Source organism: Corvus kubaryi, unplaced genomic scaffold (assembly GCF_017639235.1).
Source record: "Corvus kubaryi isolate FWS band 111438036 unplaced genomic scaffold, C.kubaryi_AGA036_p1.0 37394, whole genome shotgun sequence".
Taxonomy (NCBI): domain Eukaryota; kingdom Metazoa; phylum Chordata; class Aves; order Passeriformes; family Corvidae; genus Corvus; species Corvus kubaryi.
Window position 1 is genome coordinate 11,430,271 of NW_024581133.1, and position 23,687 is coordinate 11,453,957.

Consider the following 23,687-nt stretch of genomic DNA (forward strand, 5'->3'; position numbering starts at 1 on the left):
AGGAAAAACCAGGAAGCTTCTGGCTGGGAAATCCTTTCTGGAGCACAGCAGGCTGGAGTGGTGTTAACTCTGTGTCACTGGGTCCTTCACACAGGCTGGTGCAACTTCATCCTTTATTTTTAGGGAAAAGATACTTGGAGTTAGCTTTTCCATTCAGTGAAAACTTTGGTTTTAAGTTTTTTCAACTGTTCCAAGAAAGAAAATGAAATGTTGTCTTTAGGCACCTCAGTTAAATACTCCCAAGCTGTGAAAGTGCACATTTAATAGGGGAAAGTTCTGTTTTTAATGCAGTAGTTTGCATTTATAGGAAAGATAAACCCAGTCTGAAGTAACATTTCTCTGAGCCTTTTTTGGTAGAATTTGATCAGTGGTTTAAGTTCCAGGAACACTTCAAAGGAGGTATTTCTCATTGGCCATTTGCAAAATCACCTTCTGAGACCGAGGCTCTGGAAATGCATTTATTCATAGAATATGTCTTGCATTAGTCCTCAGTTGGCCAACAAAATTATCTAAGGCATGTCTGAGGCAGCTACTAAAAAGAAACTTAAAAGGCATTACTGTTCTAGTGAAGATGATGCAATACACTCGAGCTATTATCAGTCTCCAAGTAAAATTAAATATATTCAAATGAACTTGTTCTGAAGGGATTTGATGAATACAGAGCTTTAAAGAAAAGTTGCTTTGAGTGGAGGCCCACCCTTCTTAATTTATTGTGCCTGAAAGCTGAGGTGAAAGGAGGGTGCCTGTACCCACCCCTGAGCTGAGCCCAGGTTTGCATGGGATGAAAAGGAAGTGACACATGATATTCCATGTTGTTTTTCCTTGCAGGCCAGGCCTACAACAGTGGAATCTTTGCAGCAGGAAGCAAAATGCTAAATAAGTTGGCGTTTATTCAGATAGACTTGGAGCAGAGTGGAGTGAATATTCTCTTTAAATCAGAATTCATAGCTGTTGCCTTGAGGTACCTTAGACAAGACTGCCTGCTGGGGTTGAAATAAAATGTTGTTTTTATTTGTTAAAACACTTCATTATCTAAGAGAACAGCAGTGTTTTAAGATTTCAAGGTCTCTTTCATCCTAACTGAGCACAGCAAATCTCTGCCTCTATCGAGGAATTCTGCAGGGCCCTCTGAGGACATGCTTAGATTGAATAGTTAAATTAATGGAGCTGATGTACAAAGTCCAGCAAATGCCAAGTGGCCTCTGGAATGCCACCGTGGGTAGGGAGGGGTCGTTCCCTGGGTACCTCACTCGGAGCTTTCCAGGCACATCAGCAGGTGGGGATGGCAGGGCTGGGGAGCAGGTGGCTGCTGCCTCACACCCCCGGTGACAAATGGCAGCGTGCATTCCAAATTTCTGGCTCCACAGCCCTCTGGGGAATGTGTCACGTCTGTCAGAAAACAATTAAGAAGCCATTAGCAGGAAATGCTTTTGCCAAGCCAGCACCTAACGAAGCCGCTGGATGCACCTTCACTTGTGAGTCAAGAATGCAGCAGCCTTGGTCAGGGAAGGATTCCCCCAAATGGGCACCCTGGCCCTGCTCCAGCCCTTTCAGCTCTTTAATTTTATTTTATTTCTTTTTTATTTTATTCTTAATATCAAGTGCTCAAGAAATCCCAATGCCACCTTTTTGCATGGTTTCCATATTAGTGCCTCCTGTAGCCATCCGTGCTGCTTTTTTTATTATGAAGTAGTAGCTGGCTGAACAGCCAGAGCTTTTATAGCAGTGAAATCCTTCTGTGTGGGAGTGTGTGGCCTTTGTGGAAGTTTCAAAGGCAGAGACAATCTTATCTTCCTTAAAAGTAGGAGTAATAATAAAAAACAGATTTTAAAAGAATCCCTAAAGAGTCATGATAATTTATCAAGGGTGATCAGCAGAGGAAAGCAGAAAGAATTTTGCTTTACTCATATACACATTTCCCCACAGCCTTCCCTTCCTGATGCCACTCTGATTTTCAGAAAAATGTATCTTTTCAGTTCTTAGCTTGTATTTTCCCCTCTTTTCTTTACCTGCCTGTAAAAAGAAACCAAGTATTTCCCAGGATTTGCTCACCTGGACTTTAGCACCCATGTTTTGAAAGTGAAATCTGATTAATTGCTGCAGGAAGAATGGGATGGGGATGTTCTTAATTTCTTCTTTCCATGAAGCCACTTCACACCCCAGTACATAGTATCTGCTCCTGGGATAACTGCTCCTTCCTGTTTGTCTGTCTCATTTACCTGTTCATCCTGCTGGAAATGGAAATTCCTGGGTCAGGGACTTTCTCTCCTCTGCTGATTGTGTAGTAGCCCTGATATTTGGTTGGGGTTTAGCGGGGATTAGTGGGTGCTGCCATAAAACAATTGGTATCCTCAAGAGCCAGTGTGTGTGAAGGGCTGGAATGGAATTTGCTGAATTCATTCCATGTGCACATGAGCGCACACAGGTTCACCTGGAGAGCTCTCCTGGAAGGCAACAAACCTTTCAGGTTTGGGGAGCCTACTTTTGTTTGCCTGTCTGGATCCCCTCTTCCACCTGAGAACTTTCCATAGCTCTGGGCACAGGGGAGGTTCTGAACATAGATTACACTGTCTGAATGCTCCTGTGTTCTACCCTAGGCTTGTTTAGGGCTTCTTGTTCTGAGGACTGTTATGCATAACTGCATTAATGATTTCAAGTTTTGACATCTGTTTTTGTGGTGTTGGAACTCCTGGAGTGTTTCCAATGTCCTTGCACACTTGCACAGGAGGGAACTGCCACTTGTATTCACAGAAAAGCATTGAGAGCAATGGGGACCATTTTGATAAGAATAAAACACTTTAAAAGCACCTGAAGATTTTGAGAACTTGGGTTTAATTACCAAATCTAGCTAAGCTATATCTGCTAGAACAAGAAATTCATCTCACTTTGCTCTGTTGGAGAGCTGTGTCCCCAGAGCCTCACTTTTTTCAATCTGGTATGGTTTTTACCATTCTCTCATTTATGCTAAACAAAATATTTTCCCCTTCAAGCCCAAATATTGCAAATGGGAGCGAGGAATGCAGAATATGATGTGTTCCAGTTACCCAGGGCACTCGTGTTTTATCTTTGATTTGTACCAACAGCCCTCCCCTGGCAGGGAGGAGGAGGAGTATTTTCAGCATTACAGCTTCGTGGTGAATCAGCACATCCCCAGCCTGGGTTTCCTGCTGTGGGCAGGACGTGGTGCAGCTCTGGGTGCAGGGATGGGACCCCAAAGTGCCCCTTCCTCACCTGTCCCAATTCCTGAGACAACCCAGCCATGCTCCCACCAGAGCTTCCCACCACTCTTCCCAAATGGAGAGGGATTTCTGGGGTGAGGAGCACAGGGGCTCTGGGATGGAGGCTGCAGTTGATCACAAACCACTGTCCTACTTTTTGGTATGGGTGGCCTGATTTGTACAATGGTGCCAGTTCGCATCGGGGTGTTTACAGAGCACAGGCAGGATGTGCGCTGGGCTGTCTCACTGCATTATCTGCTCCTGTTATATTTTTAGGCTCTTGCTTCCATGACAAAATATTCAGTGACAGTATATTTGCCCACAAGCCTTTGAAGGTCTGTTTTTGCCTCGTGGAAGAGCTCCCATTGTTTGGGATTCAGCCAGCCTTTAAGCAGCAGTGCTGTGTTTTACATGTCATCTCCATAATGTTTCTAGAAACAAAATTTGGGTTGCTTTCAGTAAAGCCACGGGTCAGCCTCCGAAAGGTTGAGTTTGTGGCAGGCTGGCTGCTGATCAGTCCTTGGTGCCAAACAAGTTGTGGGGAATGTTGTGAAAGCAGTGGGGTGTGTGTGTAGTGCTGGTAATTGCAATAAACAGAAGAGCCTGTGGAGTAGCTGCTCTCTGGGCCGCTCCTCCCGCCTGTCTCACAAGGAAGCCCAGATCCATACAGGGGGAAGACCTTCCCAGAGATCCTCAGGTTAGGCAGCAAAACAGGAGTGCAGATTGTTGTTGCAAGTGCTGGAGCTGAAATGCGAGAAAGTCGTGCTCTGAGGAGCAGGATAGAGACTTCTGGTGTGAAGTCCTGGGCCAGAACTGTGGAACTTTCCACCAGCACTGAGAGCTAATTCCCCAAGCTCAGCATATTTAAAGCCTGAATTCAAAACTCATCTTTTCCATGAGTATTTTTTTTTTTCACAAGCTCACAACGGATAAAAATAAAGTCTTAAGAACTAATCCAGTTAAGCTTTCTCTTGCCGACTGAGAAGAGAGTGAGACAGGAGGAACAATGAGCACTTTGTTTCTCTTTTGCAATATGTGGTCAGTGGTCAGATACAACAGAGGTAAAGGGGTCACATAACCACAGATCACTTGGAGCTGGATGTGCTGCATTGCAGGTTTGGGTGGGACATGTTGGAGGCAATGGAACCAGCACAAAGCCAAAGCCATGTGGGCAAAGTGGCTTAAAAGACTGAAGAAGACAAATCTTCTTTTTCAGGCTCATCTATAAATCAATTACCATTTGTTCCTTATTAATAATTTAGCTGCCAAGAACGTGCTTATTGCTTTAGAAGAGGGGGGAAAATACAGGCTGTCCCTCTACTGAGGAGCTGGCAGGCTCAAAGATGCAAGGCAGTACTCCTGGGAATATCCAGGGAAAACTGTAACCATGGGCTGTATTAATTACTTCAATAATTTGCACTATCTGCTCCCTGCAAACCTTTTTGTCTGCTTGCATCATGTTGTTCCTGGTTGGTGCTCTCAGTTTAATCAGCCTTCCCAAGGAAATGAGATGGTGAAGGATCATCCTTCCATCTCTTCAGGGCTGGAAGGTATTTCTACACCACTGTAATGCTGTAAGCTGCTAAAAGCAGGGAGAGGGGCCCGAGGTGGGAGGGAAGGAGAAGCCAAAGGGAAGCATGTGGGGGATGTCCAGTCTGGAATTTGGGAGAAGCTGCTGTTGGGATGAGCTCTCAAGGGTGTTACAAAGAGGGCTGGAGTGCCTTGAGGACAAGGTTTTGAACTTAATACCTTGGAGGAGATATGGGACAGTGTAAGAGAGGAGGGTGATTGATGGGTCAGAGTGATAATTTTAGCAGCTGTGTTTTCTGATGGGTTGGAGGAACAAGATATTTATCTGATGTGCCAGAGAGGAGGAGGAGATTAGCTGGGATGACATAAGGACAGGCAAGTTGTTTTGATTGTTAAAAAGAAAAAGAAGGGGTAGGTCTTCACTTGCTTCAGAGGTTTGGATTGGCAGGGAGGGTTTCCTTAAATTTTGTGTAGGAAAATGTATCAAACAGAAAATGGCTGGGAAGGGTACTAGGGGTGGTCTGGAGCAGTGGTTCTGGATGGCGAGTAGGTTTCTAGAGTAAGGTTTGATGCAGCAAGTCTGCCAGGATGGGGCTGAACCTGGGTTTCTGGCTGCAGGTGCAGGCAGTGGCTTTGCCATTCCTCCAGCAGTCCTTGGGCAGCACAGAGAGACACGTTACAGTTGAGGTGCAGAATCAGAGAATAATAGAGAGGTTTGGGTGGGAAGGGACTTTAATGAAAAATCCTGTCCCATTTCACCCCTTGCCATGGGCAGGGACACCTTCCCCTATCCCAGGGTGCTCCAAGCCCCATCCAGTCTGGCCTTGGACACTTCCAGGGATGGGACAGCCGCAGCTTCTCTGGGCAGGGCCTCAGCATCCTCATAGGCAGGAATTCCTTCCTTATGTTGAATCCAAATCTCCCCTCTGCCAGATTAACCCGTTAAGGCATGGCACAAAGCCTGAGCTCACAGGCTCAGGGATGTTGGGAGGCAGAGCATGGAGCTGCCAGTGCTCTCCCCTAGGGAAAGACAGGAGCCTCTGGCACAGCCCTTGCCATGGATTTGAGTGCTGGTTTGGGATCAGCTGGCACACTGAACACTGCAGTGTCCTTCCCCTGGAAGCAGCTAGGAGTGATCAGCAAGTTTATCTGGGAGAAAGATGTTGTCTGCAGACTCGGAGGTTTGGGAATGGGATAAGGAAAGTGGAGAGGAGTTGGACTTGTTGGTGTTTAATGTCTCATTGAGAGGGGGAGTTGGATCCTGTTACAAACAGAGCAGACGGTGCAGACTCTTAGTAAATAGGCTGAGTGCTGTGAGGGGGAGGCTGGTTGGTCATTGCCTCTGTGTATTTTAGAGCAATCACATTTGTTTCATGGAGTTGTTTTTTTGAGGATGGAGTGGGTGTGTGGACCAAAGGCTTAGTCACGAGGGGAGGGGAAAGAAAACTGTGTTGACTCGTGAAGTCAAATATTTGTGAGTTATCCCATTGTTTCCCTATCTTTGTGTAGTTTCTGTCCATGCTCACATGCTGTGGGAGTGAGCAGGGCTGCTCGACCTGTGTTTGGCCATTATTCCTTTTTGTAGCATCCAGGTATTACGAGAGAATTCCTGCTCTTTGCACCCTTGGTCTGTGCTGTGTCCCTCACTCTCCTGCCCGGGACAGCCCAGGAAGTATTTAGGGAAGGTGTAGGTAGTGAGACATCTCCCATCAACAGAACCTGGAGGGTGCTTAAAACTGTGGATGATTCAGTGGAAAGCCCTCTGTTCTCTGAGTCACTGCTGACCCAGGCACCCAGCAAGTGCATTTTGCTGCTCTAGAGGAGACAGAAAATGGCGATAATTGAGTGTTACCCCTCTATGCCTCAGCATGTTGGTTTAGAGGAGCTGGGTGGTGTTCCTGGGTCTCCTGTCTGCATTTCATCTGCACAGTGATTATGGCTTGCTCAGAAGTTCCCCCGGAGCTTTGATTTGGAGCGAGCGGTGGTGGTCTCATGGTGACATCAAAGTGCTGGGATGTTGGTGTTGGCTGTCACGCAGAGTTTTGGTGTCCCTCTCATCCTGGCTGCACCACAGAGATGGACAGACTTATTTATGCACTTGTAGAACGCTGAAAACACTTCAGGATTTGAAAGTGGAAATTGTTTTGTCTTCTCTGGATTCCTGTTCAGGGCACAGCAGAGGGCATTGGGCTGCTGCTTCAGGCCAGGAGGGATCTCTCCTGTGGCTTCAAGGAGCTTCCAGGCTTTATCTGGCATTATTGCCCAGGAAGGTGGTAGTGTGAGGCCTGTGTGGGAGCAAGGAGGAGGAGAGCATTCCCAAACAGCATTCCATGGCCCTTTGGAGAGTGCCGGAACCACACACACAGTCCAGCCTACCTCCTGTGGGCCTGGCATTGAAGGCACCAGCCAAGAGGGGCCAGAAAGGAAATTAGGAAGAAAAACATCCCTTGTTTCTGGAATTCTGCTGGCCATTTCCCATCATTTGGCTGGCAGTGTCACTGTCCCCCTGGAGCAGGTGCCAGAGACACCGGGTGCTTGTCCCCCTGTGTCACCTTGGCCTTCCAGTGGTTGACAGAGGACGATACGAGGTTGGCATGAAAATCAAAAGCAGATTGAAAATGTGCTCTGGCTTTTTTCAAGTACAAACTAATATTTACCTGTGAGTTTGCTTCCCTCCTCATTCCTTCTCCTTGGCGAGCTCAAGATCTGGTTTAAGCTCAATGTTTAGGCATTTATCCAGTGAGGTTCCCAGGGCGTGAATATCAAATATTCTTGTGAGTTTGGAGGGAGGGAAGGGGGAACTGACAACAGGAAAGGTACCTGAAATGGCTCTCTGTTCCTTAAATGTGAGTTTGGATGCAGTTGATATTTTCAGCTGTTCGTAATGGACACCTCATGGAAAACTTTTGAAAAACATCTCATTTGGGAACAGTTCTGTGTCCTGTGGTCGTTGAAAGGTGATCTGTTTTCATACTGGGTTGTTTTCTGGACTGTTTTTTAATCACTTCTGGCCTCAAGCTTTTATTACTACTGACATTTACATGAAAATAAGATATTTGTTTGTGTTGATTTCAGCCACTTGCTTTTTCCTGCAGCATTTTATGTCACCCCAGCTGGATTTCCGTGGAGCAATAGCAATGATCAAACCCTCACAGGAAGGCCCCTGTGCACGCACACGCTGGAGATCCTGTTTGGGTGATAAGAGTGACTTAGCGTGATCCTGGTGCTTTGGAGAGCTCTTATTCATGGAGCTGCTCTCCCACACATCCTGCATTAGTCAGAGCTCAGCTTTGGAATTAGATATCCTCGCTCCAGGAGCACCAGGGCAGGGAAGAGTGAAGGAGAGAGGGAAATGGTGCATCCAGACAGCAGCACCATGGAAAAATCACATTTTTGGTGAGCAGAGAATTCCTCGTGTCTTGCAGCATGGGGAAGATAAGATACTCTTCCCCCTCTTTTTCTCAAAGTTTCTCAGTTTTTTTAAACATAATCTGTAATTTAGGGAAGCAGAATTTGGCTTCCATGAATAAGATAATTATCTTGGCTGGAGGGGGTGGCTGAGGGAGTGACTTCTGCTGTGAGTGGCAGCCTGAAAACAACTCTTGCCACTGCTCTGGAGAGTTACAGGAAGAAAGGAAGCTTTCAGGTGGGCCCCATACACAGCTTCCTTTTTGCTGCTGAGAGTTTGAGGTGGGGGAAAAAACTATTTCAACTGAAGCTTTTTCCACCTCTCTGGTCCAAAGAACCCTTTTTTCTTACTGTACAGAACCAGCCCCCAAGTAAGAGTAACAACCCCAAAAGCACCAATACCTCCTGTCTGCCCTCAGCCTCCTCAGAGGCGTTGTAAAAGTTGATTATGAGACAGAGAAGTTTACAAAGTTTTTCCTCCAAACACACCTGGACTTTTGCAGAGTCTCTGATTTCACTGGTAATTACAGACAGAAGAGACTGTAAATTATTAACTTGTGTGAGCTTTTAATGAGGCGTTTCATCTGAAATCTGCAGCGCTCCCCAAAGACATCCCACTCTTTTGGGTTTGCTTTTGGAGCTGGATTTCTCCTGCATCGCTGGTGACTCACGGAGTTGTAAAATTAACAGAGCCTTCTTCCACTACCCTTTTCACCTCAGCACACACCTTCTGTTAACTCCTTGTGGAAACTCCGCGTGGAAACTCCGGGGTTTGTTTGGGCAGCTCTGTGTCATCAGGATTAGGGAGGAAAGCCTGTGGGAATCTTCTCTGGGATGAAGCACACGGGCTGCACATGGGAAGTGATTCACCCAGAACTGATTCACTACAATGCTGGAGCTGGGAAAGCTCATTTGGAATAGAGAGGTGGATAATTCTCTGGGAGAAGAGGAGAGACTGACTGATAAGGAAGCCAGAAAGTTTTTTGTAAGCAAACTGGATTTTATTTAAGGCAGAGCAGCCTAATGGAGACCAGATCCCCTCACGGAGCATCTGAGCACGTGTGGGATGGATCCCAAAGGACATCCCTGCGGAGGGGCTGGGGAGGAGGTTGGAGGAAGTTTGTGGGACCAGGTCCCCTTGTTTGTGGTGTGCTGTTAATTGCTACTGGTTGTGCAAATAACTACATATCTGAGTGGCTGCTAACCCATCTTGAAAAGCAATGTAACACAGAGCCAGTGGGATTAAGGGAAGATTTAAAAGGCCTGTGTAATTCCAGCAAAGCACTGATCTCTGCCTTACGTTGCTTTTGAAAATGGGAGATGGGCATTCTGGAAAATTTCACCCTGGATCTCATTATCCATGCGGGGGAGGTCCAAACACAGATGGCCAACCTGGAAATAGCTGCTTTTCAAATTACAGGAAAAGCAGCAACATTTTCACTATATAATAAAGAAAATAACAGCAACGAACCTTGAGTAGCCTCAAACTATTCCAAACAAGATAATTGGAGGCTGGAGCACAGTGTATTTTTAGCTATATCTGCTATAAAGTAAACATGTTCTTTGTCCAGGACCACCAGAAATGTTTCCATAAGAAATGTTGGCTTTGTCCCAACTTGATAGAATGCACAAACATTTGTCTGAGGAGCCAGTTCTGACTCTGGTATTTATATGAAGGTTCTGTTGAAGGCACTGGGAATTGTATATATTGTGAAGGGGAGGCCAAGGTCTTAAAACTGTCGTTTTCCCCCACTCCCTCTGATAATCCCTTTTGCTTTTGTTAGCAGACACATATTTGGGGCAGCAGTTCTTGGTGCAAGGCTTCTGTCCAAGTGCTGTGCAGCACATGAGTTTCCTTTTCCTTTCTTTTCTGGGTTCTTTTGCTCTGGTTTATCTGGGTTATATATCAGCAGCTGATGCTAATTTGCAGAACTCTCTTGATTTCAGTGAAAATAGGAGGATTTTTTTCCCTACAGCATCAAGAAGATGCACAGAGAAACTAGATACTAAATGTAAATCAGTGTAAGTACCATTCAGCTGACTGAATAACTGAGTTTTACAACACCTTTTTTTGCCTTTTTGATTTGCCTTTTTTCTTTTTGATTGCCGTGTGTTCCAGTAATTCAGTCTTTCTTGAAATGCTTTTGTTCAGAATGTGCTCTGGGTTATGGAAGATTATCTGAATTTCCTTGGCATTTCCATCCGTCCCTTTTCTCCTTATGAAACTGCCCTGCCCATCCAAACACACGGCCCCATCAGTATGCCTGGAATCTCCTGGGAGAGAGGAAGTTGCTGGTTCGGTTGGATGAAAGTGTGTTGGGTTTTGGATTTCAGCACTGGAGTTAAATACAGCAATCTGGGAAGAAATGACGAGCTCTGATAAATGACTTTTCAAAAAGGCACGTACAGAAACCTCTCCTGTGTTCACTCCCTGCACCCTTAAGGCTCAAGCACAAATCAATTTAGATGAGTCTGACACGGATCTGGGCCAATAAACTTTGCTGAAATAAATAAAAGGACCAGGACTGCTTAGAAAAACTGGATTTCACATTTAAGAGGTGCCTGGGATGCAATACCTTCAGAAACATGGCCTCAAATTCCACTTCTATCCCTTACTTTCTGTGGAGAAAAGACAGAAATATAGGAATGCATGTTAAGAAGTTTGGAAGTGTGTTTACGATGAAGCGTTAATTAAGCATTAGGATATATTCCATCCTTTCTGAGGTAGGAGGGTGTGTGGTTGGGCCTCTGGGATATCTTATCTGTTTTCTGTGCTCCTGACTATCGGGAAAAGGAGGAGCTGAAAGAGATGTAGGGGCATAAAATTACAAAATGGTTAAAAATAGAGAAGAGGGAGCTGGGTTTGGTAGCCACCAACCAATGTCCTGTAGCTGGGGCAGAAACAGAGCGGGTGTAAATAACAGAGATCAGTAAAAAATACAGGGGAAAAAATAGTTGATGGTATATGAGAAAATGAGATCTCTGCATAGCTTTAAAGAAATCTAAATTAAACTGAGGTGTTACGTGAGAGTGGAAGGGGACACAGCTCTGTGGATCCAGGAGCAGCAGAGCAGGAGAGCAGCAACAATGGGCGGAGAGTTTATGGTAAACCAATAAAATGTACTTATGTCTGAATGTGAAATTAGACTCTGAAAAATATGGTCTCAAGGCACCTGCTAAAGAGCTTACTGGAATCTTAATAAATGACTCATGCTGTCATAATCTGATCCTGACATCAACTCCCAGGGCTGGAGTTCTTCAGCTCTGGAGAGGGGGAAGGGGGAGGCTGCAAAGCCTTAGGGAAGACTGGGATGGAAGTAGGCAGGTAAAGAACCATTTACACAAGAGATATTGATAAGTTTTCTATTATCAGTGCCTTTGCAAACCCAGAACAAACGAGACCTGAGCAGAAGAATTCTGCAGCACCAGAAGAAAAAGGGAATTGCTCTTCACCTTCAGATCTTTACCTGATGCTGTGGGTGGCTTTGTAGAGGATCTGTGGTTTCCTTCTAAATCCAAATGAGGATTTTAGAGGGAAGAAAAAGCAGATGAGAGAGTTACCAGCACAAAACAGGGGTGATCATTGACAGTATTGAGGGAGAGATTTATTCCTCATTCCTTCCTAGTTTTGGCTCTGCCACAAACTTTCCTTTTGCTTTGGGAAAATCCTTCAACTCCATTTGTTTGAGGGCAGTAAAAACTTCCCCTCTCCATAGAGAAGTGTTGAAAATTACAAATTTGTTAATTATTTTAATCTATAAATCCTAAGTGCTAAACAGGAGTATTAATTATTAGTTTCCTCTCTGGCAGTGCATTGCAAACCTCAGCTTGACACGGCGACTTCTATTTCCAGAACTTGAATGACAGCACTGTTAAAAGTGCCCCAGAAAATGGAAAATTCAGTGATGCTGAGCAAATTGAGGGGAAAGAGATGGCAGAGGATCAGCTTTGGAGTTACAAATGTGCTGCATGGGTCATTTTTTTATTTGCTCTTGTTGATTTGGCCGCTGTTGAGGGAAAGTTGAGATCTTATCCAACTGCTCAGTGAAGCCCTGTGGATATTACAGAGCTCTGCCCACAAAAGCCAGATTGTGCTACAAGAATAAATGCTAATTTTCCTGGTGCAGCCCAGATGCAGAGCCAGTAAGGAACTACTTATCATATTTTGTGCTCAGAAGAAAATCACAGCCTGTGACCACAGTTCTTGGTGAATTTTAGAGTAACTGGCAACTTATTAGTCATGGCTTTAAAAACCAGCTCCTGCTTGTGATTTTTAAAATGAATAATTTCGACTTTTGTTTCCTGATTGGTTTTCTTTTTTCCTTCTCCCTTTTTGCACATGTTGGTGTTACTGGATACTTGAGTTTTTCAGCATTTTGCTCTCTTGGAAGATTAATGACAGGGATATAAAACTGATGGGGAAGGGAAGGGATTGGATCTCTAATGGAGTAAATCTGAAGTTTTCCAACCTGGACAAAAATATTTTATTGCTTAGATCACTTTGCTTAATTTACACTCCTGATTTTTGCACCACAGATTTCAGCTTTGCTTTTAAAGCAGGAGAATGGGTGCAAAGAAGAGTTTCAGTATCCATCTAAAGATAGTTGCAAAGTGCTCAAAGAGGAACAAATAAAATAACCAAAATATTTCAGAATGTGGGGTGGGTTTTTTGTCTTTCGCAATCCAGGATCTTACAAATTAAATACGGTTTAAAAAAGCAACCACAGAACGAACACAATAGAAAAACCCCAACAACAACAAACCCCAAACAACCAGAAAAAACCCCAATCAGGCCTGGAAATCAAATTCAGGTTACGCAATGTTCTCCTGTTTAATCCTCACCGTTTTTCAAGCAGATTGTTTAAAAATAAAGCTTCAATGTTTCTGTCATTCTTTTGCCCTCCCCTCTCTGGTTTTGCTGTTAAAGCCTCACTGTTGCCCTTTGCTCTTTGAGCAGCATTTGGACTTGGAGAGGCAGCTTTGTGTGGTAAATTTTCCTGGAAAATGGATTGTAAAGATGGATCCATCCTAAAGGTGCTCACCCCGAGGGGTTTTTTGGTTCTCAAGGACTCCATGCCATGTAGAAAGATTTGGATGACAAAGTGGCCCACCAACGTAAATTGTACTGATTTTTTAGAGAACAATCCAGTACTAAATTTTGGCCAAAGAATACTGATAATTTTAAAAGAAATCCTGTTAAATAGTATGGAATAATAAATAGATCAAGGCAGTTGTACAGGGAGAGCTGCTCAGCCCAGGCTGGTTCAAGGAGAGGTAAAAGGGAGGAACAATTCTGCATCCCAAGGGAAATTTGGGTGCTTAGATTCTGCTAATTTTAATGAAGTCTGGATATCCTGAGATGGTTTGGGATCAGCCTGTGCTTCAGAACAGGAGAGGGAAGAAGTTGTGTGTGCCCTGGAGTTTATTATGGGATGGCTCTGCGCAGCGATGTGGGACACGGGCTGGGGTCACCCGCAGGGCTGCCCTGAGCAGAGCACAGTGTTGGCTCATCTTATCTCCTGTCCCATCTCAGCCACACCAGGTGTTTGTTCCTTGGGAAGAAATACTCCTTGAGGGCTGAGGAAAATGCTCCTGGAGGGTTGGGGCAGGACAGCAGGAGGAAATGGAGCTGCCCTGTTCCTCAGCCACATTCCCAAGGACAATGTGCAGACAATGCTGTTTTGTCCCAAGTCCCTCAATGGGGAGCCTGAGGAGAGATTTCCCAACCAGAAAAACCCAGTGAACCCCCAGGGCTTTGGGGGAATAGAATTCCTTTTACCTTATCTCCTTATGGAGGGGAGAGGGGGAGGTTGCTGGATTTGAAAATAAACCAGATGGCTCTGTCATTTCAAAAAGTCTCTTTAGATAAAGAGTGCAGAGAATTCAATCTCCTTCTGTGTTATGGGCAGCATCCATGCCAGAGCCCTGGGATGATGGGAGGAAGAGCCCTTTCCCCTCCAGCCCATTGGGAAGTTTGTTGTTGGGGAATTAGGGAGAGCTCCATCCTTGGAAATAACCCCAAAGTCAAACACGTTTTGTGTTAGTGCCCCACCTTAGCTGCTCAACCCAAATCCACGATGTCCATGTGCCTGCAGAGACTGGGAGCAGGAATAACACTTCCCACAACTGTGTCTCCTGTGGGATACTTGGAATATTCTCTCCTTTTTCCTCACTTGGGTGCAAAATATGCTGCCAAGCAGGCAAAGGAAAGGTGAGGGGAATGGAGAAGCACTCCTGGTTTATTCCTTGTCTCAGCCTCCTCTCTTTTTGCTAAAGTCAGTGAATATTTTCACATTTTTCGTATCTGTTTTTTAAAAGTTTTCCCAACCTGATTAATTTTGAGAGCACGTAACTCCAGTCTTGGCTCCAATGAAATCAACACCAAAATTCCCACCTTGCCCAGAAACTCAGGTCTAGCCACTGGCACTCTCCTTGGGAATATTCCCCCAATTTTTGCTGGAATCAGTTATGTTTTGCCTTCCCTGTTGTAGCAGTGTTCGCAAAGATGTGTGTGGTACCAAGCTCTGCCAGAGGAGCTTTTGGGAAAACTCTCCTAGGGCAGCCAAGAGGTGCCCAGCCTCTTTGGAATAATTGTTTGTGTGTTTTGCTTTGAGTTTGTTTTGTTTTTCTAACTCGGCTGCCAACACAAAGAACCAGGGGAAATAATTCCAAGTAAAATTTCAATTTTCTTTATTTTTTTCTCTCTTTGACAAATTAAAAAAGAGAAGTATTTCATTTCACCAAAGCCCTGAAGTCTTTCATTTGGGCCATTAGGAAAAGCAAGGGAAATGAAGGGTTAGACTTCAAAGGAAGTGCCTGGGGGCCGTTCCCATTCATCCAGCACCGAGGAGACCCTGCTCCAGCTTTTTCCTCTGCTGGAGGGGAGTTGAGCACTCTTGTCCTGGTTCCCAGGAAGGTTTGCTAGGAAGAGGCTTTTCTGGGATGAGGATGGGATTAGGTGAAAAGTGAACTGGAGGAGACACAGGGTAGATATAAAAATAAAAATAAGCAATGCTGTAAAACCTCTTACTTGCTTTCAAGCTGCAACTTGGAAAATTAAACTGGAAGCCTTGGTTGTTTGTGAGGTTCCTGAACTTTATATAGACATAGTAGATAAATTTACATTAAAGGTATTTATATATTGATTTTGTCACAAGGAAAATTCATGTGTCTGTGTTTTGAAAGTCCGGGTTTATTAGCACACATTTTAAGATGTAACACCTTTTCAAGCACAGCAGAGATTGCTGAGAGTTGTGCAAGCACCCTGCTTGTTTAGGACACGGCAGTGTTTAAGGAGTACCGCTACGTTGTTGTGTTCTTACTGACTGTAGCTTTTGTCTTGGCCTCCTAATCAACCATAAAATTAGTTTTAAAAAAATCCAGATACCCAAACATAAAAATAAATCCAGAGCAAGGCTGTTAACGTGAAAAAATATTGTTTGTTGTGGATGCTTCATCCAGTGCCTAAAGGGGCTCCAGGAGAGCTGGAGAAGGACTTGGGATGAGGGCCTGGAGAGACAGGACAAGGGGCTATGGATTCAGACTAAAAGAGAGCAGGGGTAGGTGGGCTATCGGGAAGGAATTGTTTCTTGTGAGGGTGGTGAGGGGCTGGGATGGAATTCTCAGAGAAGCTGTGGCTGCCCCTGGATCCCTGGAAGTGTCCCAGGCCAGGTTGGACGGGGTTTGGAGCAACCTGGGATAGTGGAAGGTGTCCCTTCCCTGGCAGGGGGTGGAATGGGATGAGCTTTGAAGTCCCTTCCCACCTGAACCGTTCAGTAATTCCATGATTTTACTGCTGTTGGAGGTAAATCCTTGGCCCGAAGACAGGGACCAGCAGCCTCCTGCCAGTGCCAGGTGTTGATGACCGTGCCGGGATAGGAGCCCCCTGTGCTAATCCCGGGCTAACCACTCTTCCCTGTGCTGTGCTGCAGATCCCTGGATGGGCGGCTCCAGGTGTCCCACAGGAAGGGCCTCCCCCATGTCATCTACTGCCGCCTGTGGCGCTGGCCGGACCTGCACAGCCACCACGAGCTGCGCGCCATGGAGATGTGCGAGTTCGCCTTCAACATGAAGAAGGACGAAGTCTGTGTGAACCCCTACCACTACCAGAGAGTGGAGACCCCAGGTACCACCACAGCCCTGCCTGTCCTCAGCCTCTCCTGCAGCAGGAGGCATCTCCGAGGGCATTCCCAGGCACAGCGGGTCTGTTGGTGGTGGTAATCCCTGACTGTGTGGAATAGAATAATTTATGAACCTGCACTCAGGGGGAAAATATCTTTGGGAATTGATGAAATCCAAGTGAGCAGGTTCCAGGTTCCCAGTGTTGCATTGCGTGCACATGAACAACCCCCAGCAGGAACCATGGCAGTGTTCTGTGCATCCCTCGCTGCTGGTGTTAAATTAAGGATAAACTGTTGAGCTGGGTCTAAGAACAGCTCCCAACTTCCTGTTCTGGAGTCTCCTCCTGCCTCTGGAAGGGACTTTGATCTGGGGCTGCAGCAGCTTCTGCTGCATGTCAACACAGATCTGCAGAGCCAGGCAGGATGTTTATGCTAATCCCACCTGCCTGCTCCGTCCTATGGGAAACTCATTCCTTGGAAATCATGGGGTGCAACTTCTCTTAAATCGTTTTTCAAGCAGAGCTGTTTCTGGGAAGGGGCAGAGAAACCAGGTATGCGCTGATAAGCTGTATCCATTCCCAGCTGAGACCTGCTGGGAATAAACAGCATCTTCTCCTGCTGCTGTTACTCTAGAAGCAAACATCAAATCCTGTCCCTTAGTGAGCCTCTTTGTATTCCATGTATTTAGGGCTGTTACTCCAAACTGGTTTCTCCTCGTTTTCTGCTGTTTCAATCACTTTATTTTAAAGCTGTTCCTTGTTTTTCTTCCCAGTGCTGCCTCCGGTGCTGGTGCCTCGGCACACGGAGATTCCGGCCGAATTCCCGCCCCTGGATGACTACAGCCACTCAATCCCAGAGAACACTAACTTCCCAGCAGGTATCGAGCCCCAGAGCAACTACATTCCAGGTACCTTGTGTCTTCCATACAGGAGCAGAGGGAAGGGTCAGAGAGCACAGGGAATCCTGGCTGGGGATCCCACACTGGGAATCTTTCTTTCCATCGTTCCTCTGGAGCTAGAGTGGGAACCTGTGCAGAAATAGCTGGAAGTTGTAAATGTGGGCACCCAACAGTGCTGTTCATGGCTTTGTCTTGTTGGTTTTAAACTGACCTCTTCATTCAGTGGTACGTCCTCAGTTTATTGTGAAATCTAAACTGGATGTTCCCTTACCAGGTTGAGATTTGAATGAAATCCAGCCATTTTGAGTAAAATTCTCCAAATTTCTGATGGAATTGAGCTCTTCTATTTATGTAGCTCTTTTACAAGCAATTTACACCTTATTTGCATGGACAAGTTATGCAGACAAGTTATGCAGCTGCATTCCAGGAGAGCAGAAATATGTGGACAGAAAACTGCCTCCATGGCTTAAAGTTTTATGGGACTGAAAATCCGTATTTTTTTGGTTTCCCCCTCCTCTGTTATTCACAAATACGGATATCACCCTGGCTGTGCTGGCTCCTCCCTCCAGCAGCTTGAGAAAGAAAAGTAATAAAAAAGAATTTGAGCTCCTTGTGAATGACAAAGTGAATGTTTTTGGTGCTTAAAATCCAGACTTTTCAGTTGCACTGACAGTGTGATGATTTTATGCCTCCAGAGACCCCTCCTCCAGGCTATTTGAGTGAGGATGGAGAAACCAGTGACCACCAGATGAACCCCAGCATGGATGCAGGTGAGTCACCTTTGGGGTTTTAATTTAGTGGCTGTATCCCAAAGAAAGTTGAATGTCCAGGTTTTCTGTCATTGCCACAAAAAGAAGTAGCCAGGTTTGGAATGAGAATACTTAATTTATGTTCAAATAATCCATATATTATGTTCAGATAGCCCATATAAATGTTCAGATGTCATGGACTTCCCTCATTATAGAAAACAAAAATAAAGAAAGAAACCAGCTCAGAATAGTGTGAAAGGAAAAGTTAAAATGGGCTGCACCACCTCTCTGTGTCCATGGGACATCCAAGTGCAGATACTGAAAATCTCTGCTCAGAATTTGTGGCAGATATACATGACTGAGGATAAAATTCTGACAGCCTTTTGGTCAGATCTGTGTAACCTGATCCAATACTCCATTGTCCCAAACCCAGCAGGATTGGGGATATAAAGTGTTACGGTTTTAATTATATTTTGTCTGGCAATGTACACCCAAGCTCTTTAGTGCCCAGCTAACTGGGTTTGTCAGGATGATACCTGAAAGTAAAACAGCCAAGTGCTGCTCAGTTTGGAAAATTAATGGGTTAAACTTCAGTGAATTCCCTGTGAAGGAGCAGCAAGTTGATATTTGAAAGCTCCTGTAAGGAATAATAAACATCAGAGAAGCTGCAGTGTCAAAAGTGAGACTTCAGTGAGCAGTGGGTTGTCCCTCCAACAAGCCTGGGCAGCATGGCAGATCCTGTGAGTGATTTTCCTGGTGCAGATTCCATAGCAATAATTATCCCACCTTGATTTTCAGGTTCTCCAAACTTATCACCAAACCCCATGTCTCCAGCACACAACAGTCTGGGTAAGCACATGATCCTGGGAGCTGGGTGTAATTACAGTCCAGAGGGTGACATTTGGATGATGATGTCGAGGTTGTGCACTTTTTACAATATTCCAATGGTTTCCCACTGCCAGAGGGCAGCTTTGGATTGGATGCAAGCAGGGAATTGTTCCCTGTGAGGGCGGTGAGGCCCTGGCACAGGGTGCCCAGAGCAGCTGTGGCTGCCCCTGGATCCCTGGAATTGTCCAAGGCCAGGCTGGAGCAACCTGGGGTAGTGGAAGGTGTCCCTGCCCACAGCAGGGGGTGGAACTGTATGGGATTTAAGGTCCCTTCCAACCCAAACCATCCTGGAATTCTGTGATTCTGTGAGACTGAGCCTGGTCTGAGAAGAGAAAAGTGGAGGAGGTGGGTTGGAGAGTCCAAATAAACAGGGAATGTGCAGGAATGCTGGTGAACGCAGAGGTCATGGACAACATTCCTGGAGCACCAGAGGTGTTTGTGGGTGCGGAATTTTGTGGGGGACATGCACAAACCACAGATGCACAGGAGGATTGTTCTGGCTGACAGCCAGCTGCTTTTCCTCCCCCAAACTCAAGTTACACTGCAATCTGGAGTCATCTTCCCCTCCCAGCTCCATCCTGGGCACAGGGAGCACATTCCAGCCCCAAGGGCTCTGTTAGACCATGGCTGGCACTGACTCATTCCATACCTGTGACAGCAAACAGGGGAACCCTGAGGAGAAGGGAGAGCAGCTGAACCTCTGAAGCACCACAAGAGGTTTTGTGGCTCTTTCTGTACCCTCTTATCTCAAAAGTTCCACCCTTTATTTTCATTCTGATCTCCATCACACTGAGCTCTTGCCCTGTTCAGAATTGCTCTCCGTGTGTGCCATAAAAATCCCTCCCAGCTCTGCCTGGCTGCAGGATCAGCTCCCCAACTGTTCATTAAGGCAGCAGACAGAGCCCACTTGAGACTGCTCTGGAATAACCATGGCCATAAAGTTTACATATGCTTTTAATCCTGGCACACAAGACTTTGACACTGCTCCAAAATTTGTCAGTCATTGGCTGACTTGTGGATATCTTGGGGCTGTTGAAGAGAGGATTTCTTCCCCCTCCCCCTCCCCTTTTTTTTTTTCTAATATTGCCATGGTGACACAAAACTTTTACGTCTTTAACTGCTACACCCCAAGAAAAGAGCACATGACTGAGAAATTTTTATTTCCTTTATCCGAGTGTGCTGCCTGGAAGCTGATGAGATTTTTCTTTCAATTTATCCTTTTTTTTCAACCTAAAAATAAAAAGCCAATTCCATGTAACAAATCCAACCTGGCGAGTGGTATATGCCTTACATAAGGCAGAAGGGAGTTTCTAGGAAACAGACCTCTGTATCGTTCCTGACAGGGACACTGGTTATTAACACATCAGATGTCTCAGGTGCTGTCTGGGGACAAAAAAAAAGGAGCAGGTGAAGCTGGTAAAGCACAAGGAATCTCTTTGTAGTCTGAGGAGCAGACAGCAGAGAAGCAGTTTAATTTACCAGCATTAAAAGACACCTTTAAATTCTTGCAAACCATATTTATTGCTCTCAGGCAGGAGCTTCCACAAATGAAGAACTTCTTGTCGCTTTTAATTTTATTGTAAATTTTTGCCTGTGAGGAAGCTACAGAATAATAAACGAAAGGGCAGCTGAGCAACTTAGAAGTGTCCAAGCGCAAAATTCTCATCATATGTGTGTTGTAAATGGCTTGTCTGCAGCAAGGAGCTGCTCCTAGGGAAATCAGACCTTCAGCCTGATGGTCACAGCCCAGGAAGGGGCCCTCTGGTCTCTCCTCTTGGAGCTGTTGGTGCCTGGTGACCTGCAGCGCTGCTGTAATTCCATGGATAAGCAGAACTCCACTGTCTAGGGCTGGACTTCGCTCTGCAGGAGTCTAATGAGGCTTTCTCTGTGCACTTGTTGAGAGAATGGAATAGAAATCTAAACCCCACAGCAGTGTGTGCAAGGAGGGAGTTTCTCATCCAGCTCTTGAGCAGAGGGGGGGCTTTTCCAGCTTTGCCATGAAGAAAATAGTGTCCCAGAATTGATTTGTTTATTTGAGCAGAACTACCTGAAGCTTCTAAGACTTTACATAAACTGAACTTTGGACTTAAGTCCCGTGGCCATGTTCCAGGGAGTTGCAGAGGCAATAAAGCAGCACGAGGCAAACCAAGTGTGACACCAGGGGCAGGGTTACCTTGAGGAGCAGGGCAGGTTTTCCATGTCAGGCTGAAACGTGGGATGGAAGGAGCTCAGGGAATTTCATCTTTCCATTCCCAGGCACAAAAGTGTTGCAAGGTAACATATTGGAATCTTTTTAAAAATATTTTATTCTCCTTTCAGTTTGTGTGCTGGAGTTGGACATGTTTGAGTTTTGGTTCCAAATTACAGTTGTCAAGTTTTCAGTTGTCAAACATAAGCTTTAAGTAGAAGTCACAGATATCCAAGGATCTCTTCCCTATTGCTGAAACACGAACTGAGGGAAATACTAAAAACAAAATGAAAGGAGAGTTGCCAGCATTCTGTGGACATTGGGAATGTAGTCAGGGAGCTCAGGCTGGCTGAGGACCAGCCCTGTGGTCACACACATATTGTTGTTCTGAGGGGCCGTCCCTTGGAGCACAGGAAATCCATTGTCAGGGATTGCTCCACAGAAGGACTTGACGAAGGAGCTGTCAGAGGAATGAGCACATGGCCCACGGTCACATCCACATCCCTCTGTCCCCCTGTCCCAGGGGACAGCCAGCCCTTCCCTGGGTGCAGAGGGAAGGAAGCACTCACATCTCTGCATCTCCTCATTTCCAAGGAGGGAGATGGGATTGGTACAGTTGGAAACATCTCTCAGTGGGTTCTGAGCCACACTGTGATCAAACACCTTCCCTGAAATGAGGGTAGCAACTTCCCTTGTGCTCAGAGAGGGGGAGCAGAGCAGGCAGCAGATTTTTCCCAGGACTTTCATGTGGAGGGAGGATGCAGGATTGGGACCATCCCAGAACCCAGGGGACACTTCTGACAGCAAAGCTGTTTCTGAGTCAAGGCTGAAATTGTGCAGAGATGATTCAGGCAGGATTTGCCTGGGTTTCATGTGTCCTCTTTTATTGACTGTGTACCCCCTCAGGGTCCTTTGGCTTTAGCAGAGCTGCATTCTTTTCCCCAAACAGTGAAGTCATAAATTGAAAATGAATATTTATGACAGCTCTAACACAAGAGGGAACTTGCCCATCCCACAGCAGCTTAAGCTGAAGTTTAAAACTACAAATCACAGGAGAAAGCAGCATCATTAAAAACTTGGTTGTAGTTTTTAGAGATGAGCTTTTCTTCAAACCAGGATTTGTTGGTTTATGTCTTTCCTCAAGCTGCAAATAAGCCAGAAGTAAAATTTCTGTACATCCTTCAGTGGGGAATCCACAGTTCTCTTGAGCCCCAGCCAGGTGGAGATGGTTTCTGAAGGCAAGGACCACAAAACCATGGAGAGGTTTCAGTGTTTTAAAACTTGAATAGCACCAACCTGAAGATATTACTTAAGGATCAACACGAGTTGATTTTTCTGGACCTGAGCAGCCTTTTGATTAGAAAAGTACTTGCTGTCGAGTAAAAGCCCAGTCAAGTGGAACTGATCTGTTTCCTTTAGTGGGTGGACCCACCTTGGGAGGCTCTGGGCAGAGCTGGTGTTTGCTGGGCCTCTCCAAACTGCTCTGGGGCCGCAGGAGCCCAGAGCAGTCCCAAGGTGGGCACAGCTGGGGCTGAAATGAGGCTGCTGCTGGAGAAATCTGCCCTGGTGTGGCAGTTTCCAGTGGGAAAACCAAATGTGCCATGCAGGAGAAAAAGGCAGGGACAGTGAACCTGTGTCACTCCTGGATATGATGTGGAACATCTGTGCATACCAAGAGAGGGGCTTGCTTTGAGCTATAAAATTAAAATACAAGGAAGTGGCAGGTAACTGGGAATGGGTATAAGCTCCAGATTTCATGGACTTTGAAGCCTGCTAAGGATTACAGAGTTCCCCAGATGCACTTCTATTCAGTTCCTTATTTGCTGCCAACAAAGCTTGTAACAAAGCAGAAACCAAAGTGATTTTCCTGATTATTGGCTATTTTGGGAACTCTTCCAGTGCAGTAATGAGAGGAAGCCAGTGTGTCTTTTGGCTGCTCCAACCTGTACCTGAAGGTTATGGAGTAACAGGTACAGGTGAGAAAAGACTCCCAAATCTCCTCAGAGACCCTGGTCAGTGTGAGAGGAGGATGGGGTGGTGAAAACCTGCCTTGGATTTTTTTGGAGCTCATCTCTTAAGCCCCACATTCTCCTAAGCCGTGCAAGCACAACAGATGGGAAAGCCTACGGAAAAAGCTGGGGTTTGCTGCTTGATGTTAACTCCTTGGCCAGATGGGAGCTCTTCTGTTCTGCCTTTAAGCACCGTTTGAATGGGGATGAAGTGATAAATTGGGGGGAGGACTGGAGGGAATTATTCTCCTGCACTGGATGTGGGGTGTAGCACCTAGGAATTGGCTGGGTCTGCTTTGCACGTCCCCTGCTCAGGCTTGGCTCCTGCAGGGCTGGGCACCTCCTCGGGCTGCATTTCCAGGAAATTTAACTTGAGCCTTGCTCTGCTGGAATCTCCTCGGCTTCAGTGGGAGCAGTTAAATCATTCAGTGCTGTTTGAGTACTCACCCTGCCTTCCTGGGGCTGCCTCAGCTCCCTCTGCTCCTCAGCTTCAGCCCCTTGGCTTTGGTCCACGAGGCAAACCAGGACCCCAGGGAAGGCTGGGCCTTCACCTGCTGGGAAAATGGATTTTCCTGTGATGGTTTGAGATCCAGTGCACTGGGAGAAAGTATCTCATTTTTAAATCACCTTGATGCCAGAATTACAGACAGTTTGGGGTGTATTTCAGACTCTACTGGTT

At 45.8% G+C, this 23,687-nt stretch overlaps 1 protein-coding gene across 2 annotated transcripts in view; it reads left to right on the forward strand.

Annotated features, from left to right (window-relative positions):
• SMAD3 (SMAD family member 3) overlaps positions 1-23,687 on the forward strand; it is a 68,423-nt gene that overhangs the window by 33,125 nt on the left and 11,611 nt on the right. Inside the window, exons 2-5 of one of the 2 annotated variants that reach the window (XM_042039483.1) lie at positions 16,088-16,281; positions 17,049-17,153; positions 17,870-17,944; positions 18,722-18,772. In XM_042039483.1, the coding sequence (XP_041895417.1) occupies positions 16,088-16,281; positions 17,049-17,153; positions 17,870-17,944; positions 18,722-18,772 (425 nt within the window). Of the gene's footprint in view, positions 1-16,087; positions 16,282-17,048; positions 17,184-17,869; positions 17,945-18,721; positions 18,773-23,687 lie in introns of both variants that reach the window. The other variant, XM_042039481.1, reaches the window with a different exon arrangement.